The sequence below is a fragment of the Pseudopipra pipra genome, chromosome 1 (assembly GCF_036250125.1).
Source record: "Pseudopipra pipra isolate bDixPip1 chromosome 1, bDixPip1.hap1, whole genome shotgun sequence".
NCBI lineage: Eukaryota > Metazoa > Chordata > Aves > Passeriformes > Pipridae > Pseudopipra > Pseudopipra pipra.
Window position 1 is genome coordinate 138,991,895 of NC_087549.1, and position 18,591 is coordinate 139,010,485.

Below are 18,591 nucleotides of genomic sequence, written 5' to 3' on the forward strand. Positions count from 1 at the left end.
TAAAACCTCTCAAAGGAAAAAGTGGAAATACTATAATTGTTTTCATGTACTGTGGTGTTTGTAAATTAGTTTGCCTATATAAAGAACTCTAGATGATTTTAATATGCAAGCTGCCACCACTTATATATCTGCCAAAAGAGATCAGTTGTGGAAAAAGTAAAGAAATTTTGTATTCCAGTTGTAAGAAAGAGATCTAAAGACTACCAAATAAAATTATAAGCAAGGAAGACAATGTGCTTCCAACAGAAATTACCTTGAAAAGTATTGTTTTAAAGTACGCTACCTTGAAATGCACTGGCAATAGGAACTACTGTTCAGCTCTGCAGTACCAAATATTTTGCCTATGCAATTTAAAAATATTGTCAAAAGCAAAACCCCACTGCATCCTCAGGTTCAGCAATGCCTCACCTTCTCCTTTGTCCTTCTCAGCTTCACTGAAGAACTCAAACTCCTAAGCACCAAAGCTGCCAAAATCAGTTTCTTTTCATCACTCAAATCCAATCCTTCCCTTTGCTTTTCTGCCAGCCTTACAGAGGATGAAAGCACTCTTTCCTGACACTCCCCAGAGCTCCCCACCTCACTGTCCTCTATGTTTCAGTGTGATCCGATAACCCTTGCCAAGAGGGAGAGCTACAGGGAGTCCAAGGCCTTGCTCTGCTCCAGGACCCTCGAGGAACAACTTCAACTACTCCCACCATCCAGCTCCACCAATTCACTTGTTCTTACATGGTACTTCCAACCTGAGCATCCAAGGGTTTCCACAGTCTCTCCCTTCAAGAGACCCCTGCTCGCTTCAGCCCTTTCCCTTTTCACTCCAGCCGTTTCTGTGCAGGACTCCCTCCCCACCATACTCCTTTGTATAGTCCTGCCTTGGAGGGACAAGCTGCACAACAGGCAGCACGTACTTAAAGGCCCCTGTTACACACTTCGCTCATTCTGATTTAGGCGCTTATCTCTGCCTTCTGGATCAAAGGGAGAAGAGTAGTATCCCTGTGGTTTCTAGCGATTTTTTCTGCATAAATTAGGGTAAGTCATGCCTATGATATTTCATGCTTTGGCAGAACGTGGCTGCTCAAGACAAGAACTGTACTTCCTGAACAAGAAGGGCAGATAGAAATCTCTCTTACAAACCCACATAATTCCTCCCCCTCAGCCAACTGCTGCCTCTTGTCAAGCTCATCTGGAAATGACATTCAGCTGATTAATCCTTATCAGGCATCAGCTAAGGCAACCAAACAGCTCTGGTTTGTTCAGGGGGGAGCATTAGAGAGGCAGCTCACCAGTACATCAATGCTGCTGTTTCACTAGCAAGCATCCAAGAGGACATGAAAGAGCTACCCAGGTTCCCAGGACTGATAAACAACTCCTTCACAGCTGGGATAAGAGACACAATTGGAATACTGATTTCATGCCCTTGAGCAATGGGAATTTTCACAAAACATGCTGAAGAAACCTCTAGGGTAATTTCTCAGTGGAATACGCAACAAACAGTACCATCAAAGCATCGAATCTGGATTAAAAAAAAAAAATCACTAAGTCTTCAACAAAAGCAGTTGCTCCTTCTAATTTTCCTTGACCATTGCTCCTGATCTCCATTTTGTTCTGTCTCATTATTCTTCATTTTTTCCAGCCTCCTGCCCCTCCCAGACAACATACCTGGAGCTAACACAACCACACCAGCCAGCCAGCTTTACAATGCCTCAGTCCCCCATAGCATAAAGGAAAGGCTGAGTGTGACAAATAGGTAGAAGGTCGTTTAGGATGCCTTTTGGAAGCTGTTACACAGTTGGATGGACAAAACCATATGGCACGTGCACTGAGCTTCTTAAGTATTAATGTTTTCGTCTCTAGCAACAACTACTTGCTGGCACACCAAGATAAGCAGATTTCACTCCCCACAGGTCCACAGCAGCAAAATAGATGCAAGGAACTGTGCTCACAGTGGGACTTGGGAATAGCAAAATCCTTCCTCATTTCAGCATAAAACTAAAAATGCACAAGCCTGCAAGAATCAATGTTGCCACTGTATTCACAATGCCACAAATTGTGCTTAGATAACGCAACAAATACAGCACCGACATCCATTTCATAGCTCATCTAATATTGAGAAATGAGTAGATAAAAACTTTACCAATGAGGTCTTTCCCCCACTGAAGTTAAAACCTAATTGAGATTCTTTTGTGTCACTAAGGATTTCTCCCCAAAAACAACGGGCTCCTCATTTACCCATATCTATAATGAACCTTTCAAATCTTTCAAAAGGTCATCAGGAAAATAAGAGTCAATGCAGCTGAAAGGGTTTATACAGAAAAGGTAATTGTGATTTTTTTGCTAAAGGCAATCAGAATTGTCATCTACCCATGAATTTAAGAAGCACCAACACAAGCACAATTAAAAGTCTCTATTACACGGTCAGGACCAAGCAGTCCATTCTTACCCCAGAGTTCCCCGGCCTGACATGGGAGGACTTGGTGGTTTTTGTGTAGGCGGATTTGTTCTTGACAAGGTGCCAGTTCTTGCAGGCTGGTTATTTCCATGCTGAAATAAGGGAAAACATGATTTTATTTTTGTAACAGAGCAGCCCTATTACTGACAGCTTTTTTTTTTTTTTTAAGTGTAAGAATATGAAGTGAGAATTCCCAGACAGCTTTCAAACAGCAAGTTTTCAGCTACACACAAGACAGACACCAGTAAATACAAAGTCTAAATAAAAGCTTAATATTTTTGCTATCAATTTACAACAGACATCAGAAAGGTAGGCAATTGACAGGTTCACGCACAAATCTCTTATATAATTTTTTTCTTTAAAGGGAAGCCACATTTGTATTCATAGCCATTCAGGTGTTAATAATTTAAATCAAACTTTAACACTGACAGTACAATACAGCCAGCATGGCCCAGAATTTCTCAATTTGCCCTGCTATTTGACTAGCAGAGTCATTCAGGTTGTCTGGGAAATCTCCTGCAAAAAATGTAAGTGAAGGGATCAAGGCATCTACTAAATTCAGAGCAAAGCACTATATGTGTTAGAGAAATTAATGTATCTATGTATAAATGCAGATGTCAATGTATCACAGATATATTGACAAACGCTAAATGCTGTAAATAAAAAAAAGTATAGCATGTTTAATCTAAATATCCTATGGAAAGCAGAGGAGAGTGTAAGAGAGCGCTAGTTTTCAGTTTTAATGGCTCTGCAGCCTCTACTATCAGTCACATGAGGCACTGTGGGTCAAAGGAGAAATAATACTTCTTACCTTGGCTTTTAGCCACTTAACGTTGGCAAGAAAAGGGGGGGAAAAAGGTAGAAATTAATGGCAGATCCATCACAACTGACAGGACAGCTTAAACTACAGATAATCACATTTTTTAAAAAATCATTTGTGTCTACTGATAATTAGCTCATCCCAGTACACTAATAGAGATTTTACTGTCTCAGTCATTGAAAGTTCTGTGTCTGACAAAGTGACCAGAGGAAAAGCACTTGTGTCAAAATTAAGTTCAGCTAAGCTTTGCCAGATATGTTTGCCAGGCTCCTCATGGGCAGTAAAGGTGTGGAAAGCGCTTTGCTGACCATTCAAGTACAAATCCAAATGAATGCTATTTCAATGGCAACATGCATTTAAGAATTCATTCACAGAACCACAGTTTCAGCTATATGTGCAGAAGAAACGTGCCTGTTATTCTGACACTTAACCTTCACGTGTTTTGAAGAAATCCTAGCTGCTGCATTGAATGGCAAATAAAGAAAAGGGAATTTTCAAACAGGATGAGCAGCAGCACCTTTCACCTCTGGTTTATTGACTGAAATCTGATTCAAGCCAGCACAACACCGGCTGCTCAAAACTGTGTTGGCACAGCTCTAATGATTGTTATTCTGAAATTCTAGCTCTTAGAATCAAGTCATTATGTGACTCCACTGTATCATTTTAACAGCCTTTGTGATTGCAGAGGAAAAAAATATAAAAACTTCACCTCATGACGAAAGCATGTAAAATTCTAAATAAATTCAAGTCAAATTCTCTGATTTTTTTCGGCGGGGGGACCTGGGGGGTGGAGGAATGGGATGCAGGGATAGACATTCATGTTTTTGAATGGGAAAAAGATTGGTTTCATCAATTTGGGGAGGGGGGGAAGCAAACACAAACACCCAAAACAATCCTCATGCTTTCTTTTTAGGTTGTTTGGAAATAAACTGTCACTTCCAGAAGAAGCCTCCTAAGGCACAGCATTTAAAACTGTGGTTTGCACTTTCTCTTCCTCCTCCAAGAAACACAGATCAGTTTAAAGGCATCCATGAACTCAGTAAAAAAAGTAAATAAAACATGCTATACAGCAATGTGCATTTGAGATTACCAACAGGGTCTGCAAAACCACTGAAAAACAGCTGGTGTTTACAAATCAAAAGAGGTTGAAAGCCACTGCCCTAAAGTTATTCATACTGTAGAACAGAAACACAAAACCTGTTCCAAAATTCAAATGAAAAAGTTTAGCTCTGGTAAGTAAATTTTAAGGTCAACCCATTTACTCCCAGTCAGGGCAGAGGTTCATCACCAGAGTGGCAGGTACTTAAACCACTTCTGTCCCCACATACTTATTTCATGGATAAACATGAAGGCTCAGTTTCCAAGATGCCAGAGTAGTCTCCAAGGTATTATATTTTTAAAACAGGCCTTTAGCACTGAAATTTGCTTTCTCCTCTCACAGGAATATGTGACTCTTCCCCTTACTTCACCAGTTGCCAGGGGCAATGGCATAATACAAGGAATTTGTTAAAGGAGACCAAAAAGAGAAAAACTCTTGGTCCTGTCTCTCACCAGCAGCCATAGCTAGAAACTTTTTAAAGGCTTAAAAGGAAGGGTGGCATGGTTTCTTATCCAGCCTCTACTACTAAATTTGCCTGCCTCAAAGATATAAACCTAAAATGCTTCCTTTCTCTCCTTTGCTTATGCAGTGTCACTCAGCATTTATGGTGAGTATCTCCACCCCCTTTTTAATCCCTGTTACATTCTGCCTCCGCTGCAGTGACAATATGAGTATCAACATCTAGCAATGATTCAGTTATCTTCATCTTATTTCAAGCCTTTCTACTGCTAAGTACTGTTTAACACACTAAACATTTATCTCAAGTCCAACAGCACTTAACCTTTATTTCTGTCTCTAGCACTACATCAGGTGAGCGTCATCTCTTTTGCTATGAGTTAAACAATATACAGATACACACTTGACTGTGCAGAAGAATTAGAAACTGTTGTCATACTGCTTTCTATAAGTAAAAAGATCCTCTCTGTTGCTGTCAATATAAACAAGAACTGGGATTCACATGGGAGAGGAACTCCTGATCCAAAAGACCTAAGTAAGGGAGGAAAGCAAATGAATCAAAGCGAGATGAACCATATGGCTATTTAATCATGGTTAACAAGCTAATTAATTAGGAGGAGACTTTTTTTTTTAATTTATTGGCTGAGCTTATGAGGTTAACATTGCTGCATTTCTTGGTCTGAAAACAAAATGTAATGCTTTCTAAGCAAGTAAAGAAAACTGCTTGGAATTGGGAACAGTTTATGCAGCAGAGTCTAGACTCACCATGATTTTAAGGAAAAGGTGAAAAAAAGATAGCAGAAAACCAAAAGGAAAAGTGGGCAACATGTTTAATGTACATTCAAGCATCTCTCTACAAATGCCTCTAGGCCAGCTAGCCAGTTGGCAGAACATGACCATCACCAACTTGCCTGATTAGTACCGAGAAGGTCAGAGCCAGGAAGGAAGGAAATGCAGGGCATGAAGAGAAGCAGCAGCATGCATAAGGTTCACAGCTTGAAGAGGGAAGAGACTGTTCTAAGAGGGTATAAAATAAGAGATGGGAGATGCAAAAGGAAAATGGCTCAGTCAAATAAAAAGCATCACTGAGAACTCCTGCAGAAGCCATGAGGAGCACGAGTCGCTTCTCCTGCTACTTGTAGTGCTGTACACACAGGAGACAGTTGTCAGCCAGATACCGGCATCCAGGATGACATACAGATTAGAACAAAAACACAGCGTGTAGGTTTGCTGGGAATGCTTGTGATGCTGAGGCAGACATCTAGATAGAACAGGATGTTCCCAGAAACAAGACAGCAGGGTAAGCAGCAGTACTGGTTGGGCTTTCTTGCAACCATCATAACAGAGAGATGTTTTAAAGAAGCAAGCAGAACAATTTTGCCTTTTCAGGGAAAACCCAAAAGGCATGTGGCAGTCCTGGATAAAGCTTTAAGGGTTGTCACAAAACTAAGAAACCACAGTCTCAGGTTCAAAAAATAGGAGTCAACCTTTTTGCATTTCCAAAATATGACAGCTAGGGCAGTGACACATCTGCAGGGTTTCAATAGCATGGAAGAGCAGGTTGACCAAAGACTGAGAGCCAACAGTGGACTGGAAAGCAGTAATGCAATGGGCAAAACAGGTGTTTGCAACAGCCATGCAAGGCATTTATCAAAGCCAAAAGTGAGGCTGCTCCCATAACTGATGCCAGGAATTTAGAACACCTGGACTGAAGAATTTTAGCTGTGGGTTTGGAAGGACAAGAAATGATTGCTCATACCAGGAGGCTTACTTGCTTAAGGCAACTATTTTGGCAATTCCAGCATACTCAGTTCTGGTAGCCTAAACAGTACAAAAACACCTGCAAATAAAGGCAGTACTGCAGGTTGCTGTAACTGAGGGCAAAGGGAACAAGACCAAGAATTGCATGAATGGATAGGGTGTGAGGCAATCAGAAGTACCTGCTGGTAGCTAAAGGATGTCCAGAACATTGAGGGACTCCAATGGCTGGCCTAAGGAGGAGCCATTTAACTGTTTTTAATAGTTTTCATGCGAAGTAACAAGTTGTGGGGGAACATTAGTCATGATTCAGGGAACTATAAAGCTATCATTTGAGCTACAAACTGTGCTTGGAAACCTAGGGGTAGGGATGTTGCACACAACTCATTAATGTGAGCAACTGTATTTATAAGCATACAAAAGGCCACTTGCACACAGAAGCAAAATTCTTATCACAATGATGTCCAGCAAGTTTCTCCTGCACATGTCAGCTATGAACTCTCCAATTTCAGATTGCAGGAACTTCAAATCTCTGTGCAGGCTGCTTGTACTTCCCCTTGTCGCTCACTATTTCTCCAGCTCCTGAATTTAAAGAGCCAATTTCTCTATATCCTGCCATATTTAGAATCACTGAAAGTCATCATTAAAGATCATGCAATATAAGTGCTGATCAATGGAAACAAAAGTTTACAAAGTGTGCCACTCTGATCTCCATTAATAGTAAGTATCTCCATTAATAGTAAGTTACAAGTAATATACTTGTAACTTTAATATTTATGGTCTGCAAAAGCAATAATTGGCCTAAGATCAGTCAACCTTTGATCAGTAATCACAGTCATCAACTGCAATAGAAAAAAAAAAAAACTATGATTGCTCTTGACTCTTTAGTCAACCTCCCCTTTTACTTAAAAAAGGTATTTCCTTTATTAGTCAAGGAAGACAGTCCCTACAGAAAGATAGCTGGCCAGTAAACCTTTTGAAGTGCTATTATATGTGTGCAGCTTGGCAATTTTGCTCAAGATTGCCTCCTGCCTCACCAGTGGAGGAGTTTTGGAATACCACAAGGTGACACAGCAAGAAAAGCAGCAGCTGGAAAGGTGCTTGTATATGAAGGTATGGGATGGCTGAGGAAAAGAAAGAGTAAAACCCCAAGTCTAGAATATGGTTTCCTTACAGAAATCAAGATATGGAGAATATATAATCAAAGATGCCTTTCAGCAGGCAGGCTGTATGTGGGTGTCAGACACCCAGGGTAACACACTTCTGCCACTAGTTTTGTGCAGTTTTCACGACATGATTCCTGTGTCTCAATTTTCTTACCAGAATGTGTCAGAAGCTTTTTTTGTTCTTTATCTCCTTATAGTCCATGCTAAAGCAGATTTTTTGGAGAAAATTTAGGGTTCAAATCAATATTTCTTTCAAAATTGAACATATGTAGGTAAGTCTCTCTTCAGTGAAATTTTACCTTTATCTTTTAACTATAACCTCTCCCTGTATTATCTGCAACATAATAATTAGCTTTCTGTTACAGCAAACAGATGTAGCTTGTCAGTATTGCTTCTCTCCTTTATTTTTGTTTGTTTCCAGCTAAAAGGTAAAAATTTTCACGTCAAATGTGACCTTACAATGTTTTTTACATTTTAAACTTCTATTAACATACGAAAACCTGCTCATGGACGATAGACAAACCTTATATTGTTCCCTCAGCACTCAGTAGTCTTGTTCAGACAAAGATACCAAGATTCCTGCCTTTAAAGACTTCAAGCTTTTTCAATTGAGTTGGTAGCTTTGCATCTAACTACAATAAAAAAGGTTAACGCAAAAAAAAGTATTTTCAAAATTAGAAAATAAAGAGACCTCAAAGTTTTGAGTTTTCTTTGCAAGCTGAAAGGCTTGAAACCTACATTGTATCAGATGACACTAGGCATGCTTCTGATTTCTAGTAGCAAGTGCCCTACGGAAAGCACGCAGTGTTAACACTCACAACAGAGTCATTAGAGTTGGCAACAGGAAGTCACTATTTCCCCCAGAGAAGCGTTCTTTACCCTACAGCAGTATTTACTGTTTGGCCGTGACCCCAGAGGGATGATGTGACATTAATGAAATTGGCAACATGACATCCTTTGAAGCGTGAATGTCTGATAGAGGCTGGTAAGGGGACAAAGGCAGCAGCGGCTCAGGTTCAGGATCCCTATCTCACTTTGGTTTTATTACAGTGAATTATTTAAAAGTTAATACTCCAGTGGCTAACACATAAACAGTGTTACCCTAAAGGGTAAGTAGGCACGATTAGGTAGCCTTCCACCCTCACATCAGCATCTCATCTGCATGTTTCTTTTGCACTGACACAGATGAAAGCATGAGGACTGCAGGCGAGTAGGACAGGCTGAGGAGGGTGGGTGAGAGCAAGACACCCTTCTCTAAGCTTGGTGTTTGCTAAGTCCTGGCCCAATCCCTACTTTAAGGGAGTCCTTCCAACTTCTATTTGCTTGAGAAAGATTTCTGAATGCTTAACTCCTGTTTGACTTCCTGGGCTCAAAATCTTCTTATAGTTTTAATGTGCTGAAATGCAAATTTTTTTTATGGTGACAAAATTATTATTTTTTTTTAAATAAAGCTGAAAAGCAATAATCTTCACATACAATTTAAGTTTGGTTTTGAAGAACTATTAGTTCCATAAAATGAACTTGATCCCATTACAGCTATTAGGCATTTCAATTAGGCATGTATTCAACATTTTATCTGCCTGTACCATAAGGCATCATTTCAATTTCCTACTTAGCTGCCATTTTACAAATTGCTGCAATTCCACTTGCCTCCTAATCGAAAGAGATTATAATAAATTCAAAGGCCACTCTGAATTTGGTTTTTAAGGGCAAATTCTAGGGCTTTTAAGACAGCTTCCAAGCTTCCTCCTTCTTCTCCCCACTCTTAAACTAAGGATTTTCTGTATGAGTAATTGTGTTTGACTTATTTATTTGCTGGCACAGTATATTTTTTCTTTCCTTTCACAAAAAAAGGAGAAAAAGAGGAAGGAAATGTTAAAGTAGCCTCTGCCTAATAATTTTAAACCAAGCTCCACACAGGAAGGTAGACACTCATATCACGACAGTTGCTCTTGTTTACCAAGAACAACTTCAGCTACACTCCCCTATGCCCAGAGGGTGACAGCTGAGCAACTATTTAACAGACCAGCAGAAATGCCTGCCTGTGTGTTTCTCGGAGCCATCCTCACAAAACTGTGTTGCAAGGCAAAGCCTTCTTGCTAGCAAATCAACTTTAAAAGCCCTCCTAATTTTGACTGATGCTAGCCTCGGCTTTATAGGGACATATATAAAAAACAGCAACTTTCCTGCTTTTGGAGACATTGTCTATAACTGTCCCTGCAACTCTGTCATCCTAGGGTGCTCTACAAAAGCTTTTCAACCAAGAAGCTGCTGGGGGAGGAAAAAGCACTGCCTTCCGAGGAAATGTCTCCCATCAGTGAGGAAACCTGCTATAGAGAGCAGCTGCTTACATCACTGCCATCTCCACCCTCACCTGCCCCCACAAAAATTGCTGCATGTTATGTGAGACAGAAGGAAGCAGGTAGAGCTGTTCTTCCTGCCCCAAGTGCAGGCACCTGCTTTTGCATCCCTTCTACACAGCCATAAGAAGCAGAGACAAAGAAAATGAGCTGTGAGTATATATAGGAGGTGTTCCTGCATTTGCTCAGATGGAAAATGTATGGCGAAGACAGCATTTACCCTGAAAATTACACTTTTCTGTTTTTTTAACTCTGAGAGACATTATTTTTATGTACACTTTTTATAAAAAATAATTCAGGATCACCATGAAAAATATACTGCATATTTAAATAACGTTTTTCTTAGTATCAATATTTAATGAAATGAATAAAAGCAGAAACAGGGTATAATCCAGTCTGTATTTTTGATTTCTCTTCCTTTCTGTTTCCTTTCTGTTTCTTTATCAAAGCCTGCACCAGAACACAACAGAGTCCCACTAACAGCAATATTGTCATCTGCAGATTTCAAAGTGTTACATAAATTTTATTTAATACTTAAATGCCAATGTATGTGTTGTACTTTATTTTACTGATAGTGGCTACAGCAGAAGACATTTAAGGACCCACAAGTTAGCCAAACTGACAATTATTCTAGGCAAAACTCAAACTTCTTTTCCTCTGGAAAAACATGGTTTATAAGGCCTTGTTGGACATGTTGCTGTCCAACTTAGGGTGAAGGTTTTGATCAAGAAAATAACACTTAACAGAACCTAAAGCATCTTCTAAGACCATTCTGGACAAGATAAAGTTTGTAATTCAATATGCTTCCCCCGATTTGTATGTCCAAGTGGCAACTCAGGTTCTCAGCATCATCTGTTATTTGTGCTGACTTCCAACAGGACCTGATCTGGTTTCTGAAGTTGTTTTGGTTTGATTTTCTTATAACAGCACCAGCTACATCTAGGTTTGCAGACAAAGTAAGCTACTTCCTTCAGAGCTTTGATCTGTGTCACTCTTGGAACCCAATTAATATGATGGCTAAAACATTTAATTATATCATTACTTAATGACATAATGAGTGTGTCCAGCAGTGTGTCCAGTGAATGTCAACACTAATGAAGGTGTCAAATGCATGACAGCCACCTTGAACTATATACCTGAGGTCTGGTTGGCAGCTTATTTCATTTGTGTAACGAGTCTACATAGAAAATACCAACTGTTTCATGCCTTCCACAGTTGTAAAAATAACTTAGGCAAACCACTCAATGAAGAAACAATAGCAAGATATAATTTGCAGCTGACTTCTAACGAGTTGGTAAATTTGGTTACTAGTAGAAGCTTTTTTTTACCTCTGAAAAGACCAAGTTTTTAATATAGAATAAACCACTAACATTTAAAAAAACCCGTTACCAGAAAAATAGTATAAGAGCTGCCTAGAAATAGGTAAACAGCACTTTATTTCCACCCCCTAAACAAAGAGGGTCACGTGAATAAAGACACTGGCATTCCCAAAAGCAAATAGCCATATTGGAAAATGCAACTGCTACGCCTTAACAACTTCAGCCTTCGTGGATCAAACCACCTGTTTTGAGCCTGCACAATGCAAGTAGTTCAGCAAAGCATCAGTTTCAGAGACTAACAGTAATTATTCTACTTTTTAAAAGTCTTCTACAGCACTTGATCCCTGGAGCACTTAAATGCAGAAACCAATAACCTGACACTGAATTCCTGTGTTCTCTATTCATAGAGTGCTCAAATGCAGACTGTACTGAAAAATCACCAATTTCTCTGACTCCAGTGTTTCTATTTTATAGAAATTCAGACCACGTCTTTCAGACTTCTACACAAGACTGTTTTTCATCCAGTCTGGCTTCAATTATTAGTGTAAAAAACCAGGTTTAATACAGGTTTAGTTACAAACAAAAGAAAAAGATCAGGTAGTCTAAAGTCACTACATTAATTCATAGGCTAGAGCTGTCAGGGTATAGAACTGCTTTTCAACTTGTGTTGGAATTAGAGTCCTCTGGCCACTGGGAGGGTTACTACAAAGCAGGAGGGACACTGGTACTCTTTTGTGTCAAGTAATTGTGAAAGATCTGCTCCTCAAGAGCTCAGCCATTCAAAGGGCACACGACAGGCTGATGTAGCTGCACAAGTGACTGACCAGAGCACATCAAGCTTTAGAGGATACTGGGGTGTTGAATAAATGCCATCCAAAGGAAGATTATTGCAAACTGAATATACCTGGAAGGCCTGCTCTAGAGGGATACAAAGGTATATTATTACAAAAAGATGTCCAGGGAGCAAATGGTGTTATACTAATTCACTTCAATTATGACCACTTCAAGGGAGGTAGACATAAATTTATGAAGGCTTTTATTTAGAGAAAAGGAAAACAAGGCTGTCCCAAAAGCATGGGAGTGAGACATCAAAAATCACTGAGATTTAAATGCAAACTAGTTGACCCCCTTTCTCCTGTCCACCCTCCAAAACACCCCACCCCCCAGCTAGTTTCCCCATAGGAAAGGACTTAATTTTTCTCAATAACTAAAGAAGTAAAGGGAGTGGCAGAGACAATTTAATCAAAAGGAGGAAGGAGCAATCCTAAAAGTCAGTCGTGGTTTTTTTTGACAAGTCATTAGCCTAAGATTATGAGCCATTATTTCCTGACAGTATGACTACCCCTGACAGTCACAAGGTTATGGCAAACATTGCTCAAAAAACCCTCACTGTAAAACAATCCATTTTGTTATTGTAATGTTTGTATGTGGGAGCATATCAAACCCATAATCCTTCCTATCATAAAGGAACTAATCATTTTAATATCAGTAGCATTCTGCCCTGACCCTATCTCCTGGTCTGTGTTACTTGGAGCCCTCAGGTATCCGGGTATTCTTACCTTTACGCCATGGCCAACATCATCCAGCACCGTGTAGTCTATAGGTTTTCGAATATACCTTACAGGACGTTCCATGTTCGCTGGTGCTATAATTTTGTGAGTTCTTGATGTGTTCTTATTGGTCGTCAAAATGCCTATCTCTCTGCGAGCGACCTTTTCTTTATGGATGTCCACAGTCTAGATTGAAAACAAGAAAGTATGGGTTTCTTTAGGCATTTGCTGGTTTTTTTGATAGAGCTAGCTACATGTTTAGGCTTCACTGTTAGATGAAGAGTCTGAACTAAGTTAATGTGGCTGGAAGGATGCCAGTTTATTGATGAAATGAGTTTAATCTACACAAATGTTGTTAGAAAATTACACCTTAATGAAATAACCAATATTAATAATAAAATTACAATTATACATTACTGGTTTGACACTCTAAAGACACTATGCAGATACAGTCCTTGCAGATTAACCCTCAGTGTTCTTATGACTGGCACTAGTAATAAATTATTCCGACTCCACAGCTGGGAAACCAGGACAGACAAGCTAAGCAATTTGCCCACAGCCCAGAGGGGGACTAAGCTAGGGAAGTCTGTGCAGTAATTTCTTTCAGCAAAGCCATCAGTGCATGTCAGAGTAAGAGTCTGCACGGAGAAGGACTAATTTCAGCACTGAGGCTAGTTTCAATCATAGTGTTCATAGCAGCTTTACTAAAAAGAATAAAACAAAGCCTTAAAGATGCAAGTAAAGGAATATAAAATATGCTGAGTACCATAATTTTATTAGAAAAATACCTAAAGAGACAAAGAAAAGCCAGTCCAGCAGTCCGTGAAAAATCAAACTAAGCTTCACATAACAGACACTTTTCTACATGCAATATAACCACTGCTTAAACCCTAGCTGAAGAAGAACAAGTGCAAATCAAGCATCAGATGTCACAGGAACTCCCACCTCTAGAAAGCCTATTTCAAGCTTCAGGGATTGAATTTACTGGTTTAAGTACCTACTAGAACTTCAGGATCTCATTGCAGGAGATGGTGTCTGACAAAAACCACCACTTGGAGCAAAACCTATCAAGCCACCACTTTTTCCACTAAAGAAACTAATTCTTAGTCTGTAAGTATCAATTCCTCCTAGAGAGACTGTCATAGGAGAAAAAAAAAAGAGTGAAGGTTCAGAAAGAAGGAAAAATCCTTGTCCATCAGTATTTGTTTAGGTATGTCTCTAGAAATAGTCTTATCTAAAATGAATGTTGTGATGTGCAAAGTTTTGTTTAGTGAAGCAGAGTCAAAGATGAAGCACAGAATTAGTTTTCACTCTACTTCTGTATGAGGCAAGATGAAAAAAAACAAGGTCAGTATCCAGGAGATAACCATTTCTAGGAAAGCCAGCATTCAGTGCTCACTGTGAAATGTCTTCAGCAGAACTGCTTTTTTCAGTAACTGGTACACATGCTGAAGTAATTTTAAATTCTCCTGACTACAGAAAGACATAAACCCCTCCTTAATAGGTTTGTTAGATACCATTGCAGATTATAAGTGGGAACACAAGTGGAGAAGCACCTAAAGCAGGAATACCAAGCAAGCTTGTTTTCACAGCTTAGAGCTAAATAACAGACTACTTGTAACATTGTAAAAGGTTCTTTTACTTTGGAAGCACAGAGAATCTTAACAGAAGTTAAGAGTTGTGATTTTCCAGAGCAATGCAGGACATTAAAAATGTATGTCTGCATTAGCTTACTTGAAATAAATTAATTAAATATTCCAATAAAACTTTAGAGAAAGCTTTATTGTTCTAAATGCTCATGCTCTGAAGAATCCCCAAGTCAGGAATTTAAAAAATACCTTTTCAAGAGACAATCCTATATATCAAGAATTTACCACTACATCAGTATCAGATATCACCCACTGCAGCCACATTTGCTCTGATGGCCAATTTCACAGATGATAGCATGAGGACTAAAGAATAAGACTACTCATTTTTTCAAATCCAGCTATTATTTGTTCTTTTCCTTTTAGAGGGTAAAACATACATGTTAGTTCTGCCTTTAGTTTGTTTCTTGATCTTGCTGAAAAGGATTATGAGTGTTGTGCTACATGTTCTTGGATCATCTCTCTTCCAATTTCTCCATACAACCGGAGCCTTTCTGTTCAATAACAGCAGATCTCAAACTACCTTTTAAAACTCTTTAATAATAAGCAACTCTTCATATTTTCTAATACATGAGCACTGCATAGGTGAGAAAAAGAACCAACCTTAGAGCCAATGAACAACACAGCAATACAGGAGGCTGAGAACACCAATCTAAGAAACACACTACAATGTTTCAAAATCGGATATTTTAAAATACTGCTATGTCCCTTGAAATAAATCATGTTTCCACTTCATTCTCACAAAACAAATCTGTTATTACCAATAAATTCATTTTTTGTTCAGTGGATGGACAAAAATGCATCTTTATACTAAGCATTCTCTTAACGTTCATAGCAAAAGAAAAGAGAAATGAAACAAAACAAAGCCCTTCACAGTACAAAAAGATGCATCTTCTCCTAGCAGGTAGTCTACAAAGTCTGATTTTTCCTCCTTAAACCAATGAAAATTCCGTAAGTTACTGCAGCAGAGGGTAAGAAATTCCAGGAAAAGATGCTGTACCATATCTGTTTTGGAAACTAAAGTAATACTGCAACACGTTGTTAACAGAAAAAACTCTTAGAACAAGAAAAGAGCATATATTAATTTTATTAGACAGTTTATCCAAAATGAAGTAGTGATCTGTAAAGCCTTTGCATGGATTTCAGTAAGGTAAACAAAGCAAAGAGGAGACTGACTTTATCAGAGAGCAAAGAGGAGACTCTGTCATAGCACAGGGCCAGCAACGGGGCACATATGTAAGCCTTGAACAGCATTCAGGCATGTCTGTGCAAGAGACTAATTTGCTGTTCAAAGCAAACGAGACTGCAACTCCCACCACATCTGGTGCACCGGAAAAGCATGGCGGGATTTTACCCCTATGCAAAGAAAAGGCTCACAGCATATGCTTTGCCCAGAGCAATAGGCTGCCCATCAGAGCTACTAGACAGCATCTTACTTCAAGAAATTACTTTTTTTTTTTTAGATCTGCATATTAGTAACTCTGATGTGAACATTATGCAAAACAAAGCACGCAACAATTGCTCATTTTTCTATTTTTATTTGTATCTATTTGCTTGACATTCGTGTGGAAGTTTATTCTTTAGTCATAGGCAATGTTTTTCACTTCCAAAAGAGGAAATACTCGACACACAAACAATTTTTAGTAGGACAGCATAGTTATCCAGCCAGATGAGTTAATGTGCAAGAGACACATGCCACACATACCAGGTAACAGCCAAAACAGACAATTCTCAAAAAACTCTGGTCACATTTGACATCTGTAGCTATGAGTAAGTGTTTGTTCTGATATGGTAACAAGACAGCTAAACAGTAGCTGGTTTGTGATTTCATGCATAAAACCTACTTCTAAACATCAAAGACAGTGGAGCAAAGTATGGCAAGCCGGCCTGGGTTAGCACAGGTTAATAAGCATTAGCAAAGAGTCAGATCAGCTTCAAGTATGTTTGGCCTGGGCTGAAACATAAATATGTAGCATAACTTAAAATCAGGGGTATTGGGATGGGATTCTCACTCCTAGGCAACATAATCCAGTGACAAAAAGTCCAGCATTATATTGATTTGGAGAAGAGGGAAAAGCACAACATGTTTCCTTTGGGAAGCAAAATTTAACTCAAACCCCTTTGCCATTTTAACTGGGTGCTAGGGACTATGCCAGCTAATCCAGAAGCAAAATTAAGCTTGGAGGTTGAAGGAACTGTTAATTATTAGCTGCCTCCACTATCTTTCTTCTTCAAGTCATATGAAAAACCCAGTTGAACAACATGATGCAGAGTTAAATTTTAACTGTTTGCTTCCTCAGAAGTAGCATCAAGGCCAAGTGGAGCACAGCAATGATACAGCAAATAGTCATTCTTTTATTATTCTGTGCTGTACATAGCACTCTACCCATGTGCTAGAGTGTGCAAGCCCAGAACAAACAATTTACAAGAAATAGAGAATGCAGCACATCTGGCCAAGCTAATTTGAGGATATCTTTAATATTTTAATACAGCTCACACATCTAGGGATATGGGGGAGGAGGGAGGGGAAGGGAAAAAGAAAACCAATTCAAGGTTCTACAACCTTTTTTAATCCTGAAACACTGCAACTCAAATTTATGAGCCAGATACTCACACAGCCACCACTTCTCTCACCAAATGGATGCACAGCTGGTAAAGAACAGGGAATAAAAGAAAAAGAATAATCTCTATCAAATCAATTCCACTAACAAGGTAATGCCAACCTCATGCTGTCCTGAAGGACAGGATAACTCATTACACTAATACCACAAATTTACACCAGGCAAATACCCTTTAGATTTGTACTCCAGAAGTGTTGTCCAGGAAAACTCCAAGTTTCCTACTCTGCTCCTCCCCAGTTCCTCACAAATGAAGCTGTAACAGCACACACACTGACCTGTGTGGTGGAGCTGGAAAAAGCTGCCAGGCTTTTGGGAAGTGTGGAGTAATGGTTAGGGGAGAGAACAACTCCCCAGTCCTTAACAGTGAAAGTGGTGGCTAGCAGGTAAAAGGAGTGGACAAACAAAACTCCCCAAAAGAGAGACTAAGATACAGTGTAGAAAGTTACAAATTAACCCAACAACCAAAAAAAAACCCACTTAGGAAACACACTCCCTTCCCACCTCCAAAAGCCCCAAAACTCAAATCACCACATGAGTTTGAGGAAGAGCACAAAGTCACTTCAAGGACATTTCCTTCATTTAAAAAAACCTAACATCCAAACACATAAGAGAAAAAAAATCCTAAAATTACACCACCATTTTTACTGACAGCTTTTCAGGTCATTTCATGCAATGGTTTTAAGAACTTTTATTTTCACATCCTGAAGGGCCTTAAAACAAATGTCCTGTGCTGCACACTGCTACAAGCCAGTAACTTTTCAATTCATCCCTAAGCCACTCAGACAAAAAGAAATGTAGGCTCAAAATCTACAGGCTTCCTTAAGCCACTACTTTCTCTAGTGAGGAGACAAGGAAGGCCAGGCAGCTTTACTGGCAGCAGTTTTCTGTAATTTTGACATTGTATCCCTTTCTTGATTTTTCAGTTCATGTTGAATATAGAGTTGGGTCTGTTACTAACATACTAACTTGTATTTCAAGTAAGTAAAACCCTGGTTGCAGGGTAATCAGTGTTATATACACACCTAAATGTTAACAGTATATTAGAATTACTTTATACAAACAAAACCACAGACTTATAAAAGAATGACATTAAAAAAAGAGCCCTAAAACCTCTAATCAAAGACAAGCCCATTGGAACAGTAGATCTGACATACCCCATCAGGCTGGCAATCCATCAAATATAGCATCTCACTTCAGCAAAAACTGTGCCTGATGTGACACAAAATACTGGGCAAAGACACAGGCTTCACAGTGAATCTTGTCAATAAAACTAGAATATGTGGGATAGACAGTGACGCAGAGGAAGTTTAGTGTCCAACCTCAGCCTCTGGGACAACTGTCTGGATTCTA

At 39.2% G+C, this 18,591-nt stretch overlaps 1 protein-coding gene across 11 annotated transcripts in view; it reads right to left on the reverse strand.

Annotated features, from left to right (window-relative positions):
- Positions 1-18,591, reverse strand: part of ABI1 (abl interactor 1) — a 77,599-nt gene that overhangs the window by 15,534 nt on the left and 43,474 nt on the right. For 6 of the 11 annotated variants that reach the window (XM_064635955.1, XM_064635984.1, XM_064635939.1 and 3 more), the window contains exons 3-5: positions 12,984-13,160; positions 3,258-3,272; positions 2,438-2,538 (exon numbers count right to left, since the gene is read on the reverse strand). In XM_064635955.1, the coding sequence (XP_064492025.1) occupies positions 2,438-2,538; positions 3,258-3,272; positions 12,984-13,160 (293 nt within the window). The remainder of the gene's footprint in view (positions 1-2,437; positions 2,539-3,257; positions 3,273-12,983; positions 13,161-18,591) is intronic. The other 5 variants (XM_064635969.1, XM_064635992.1, XM_064635976.1 and 2 more) reach the window with 1 other exon arrangement.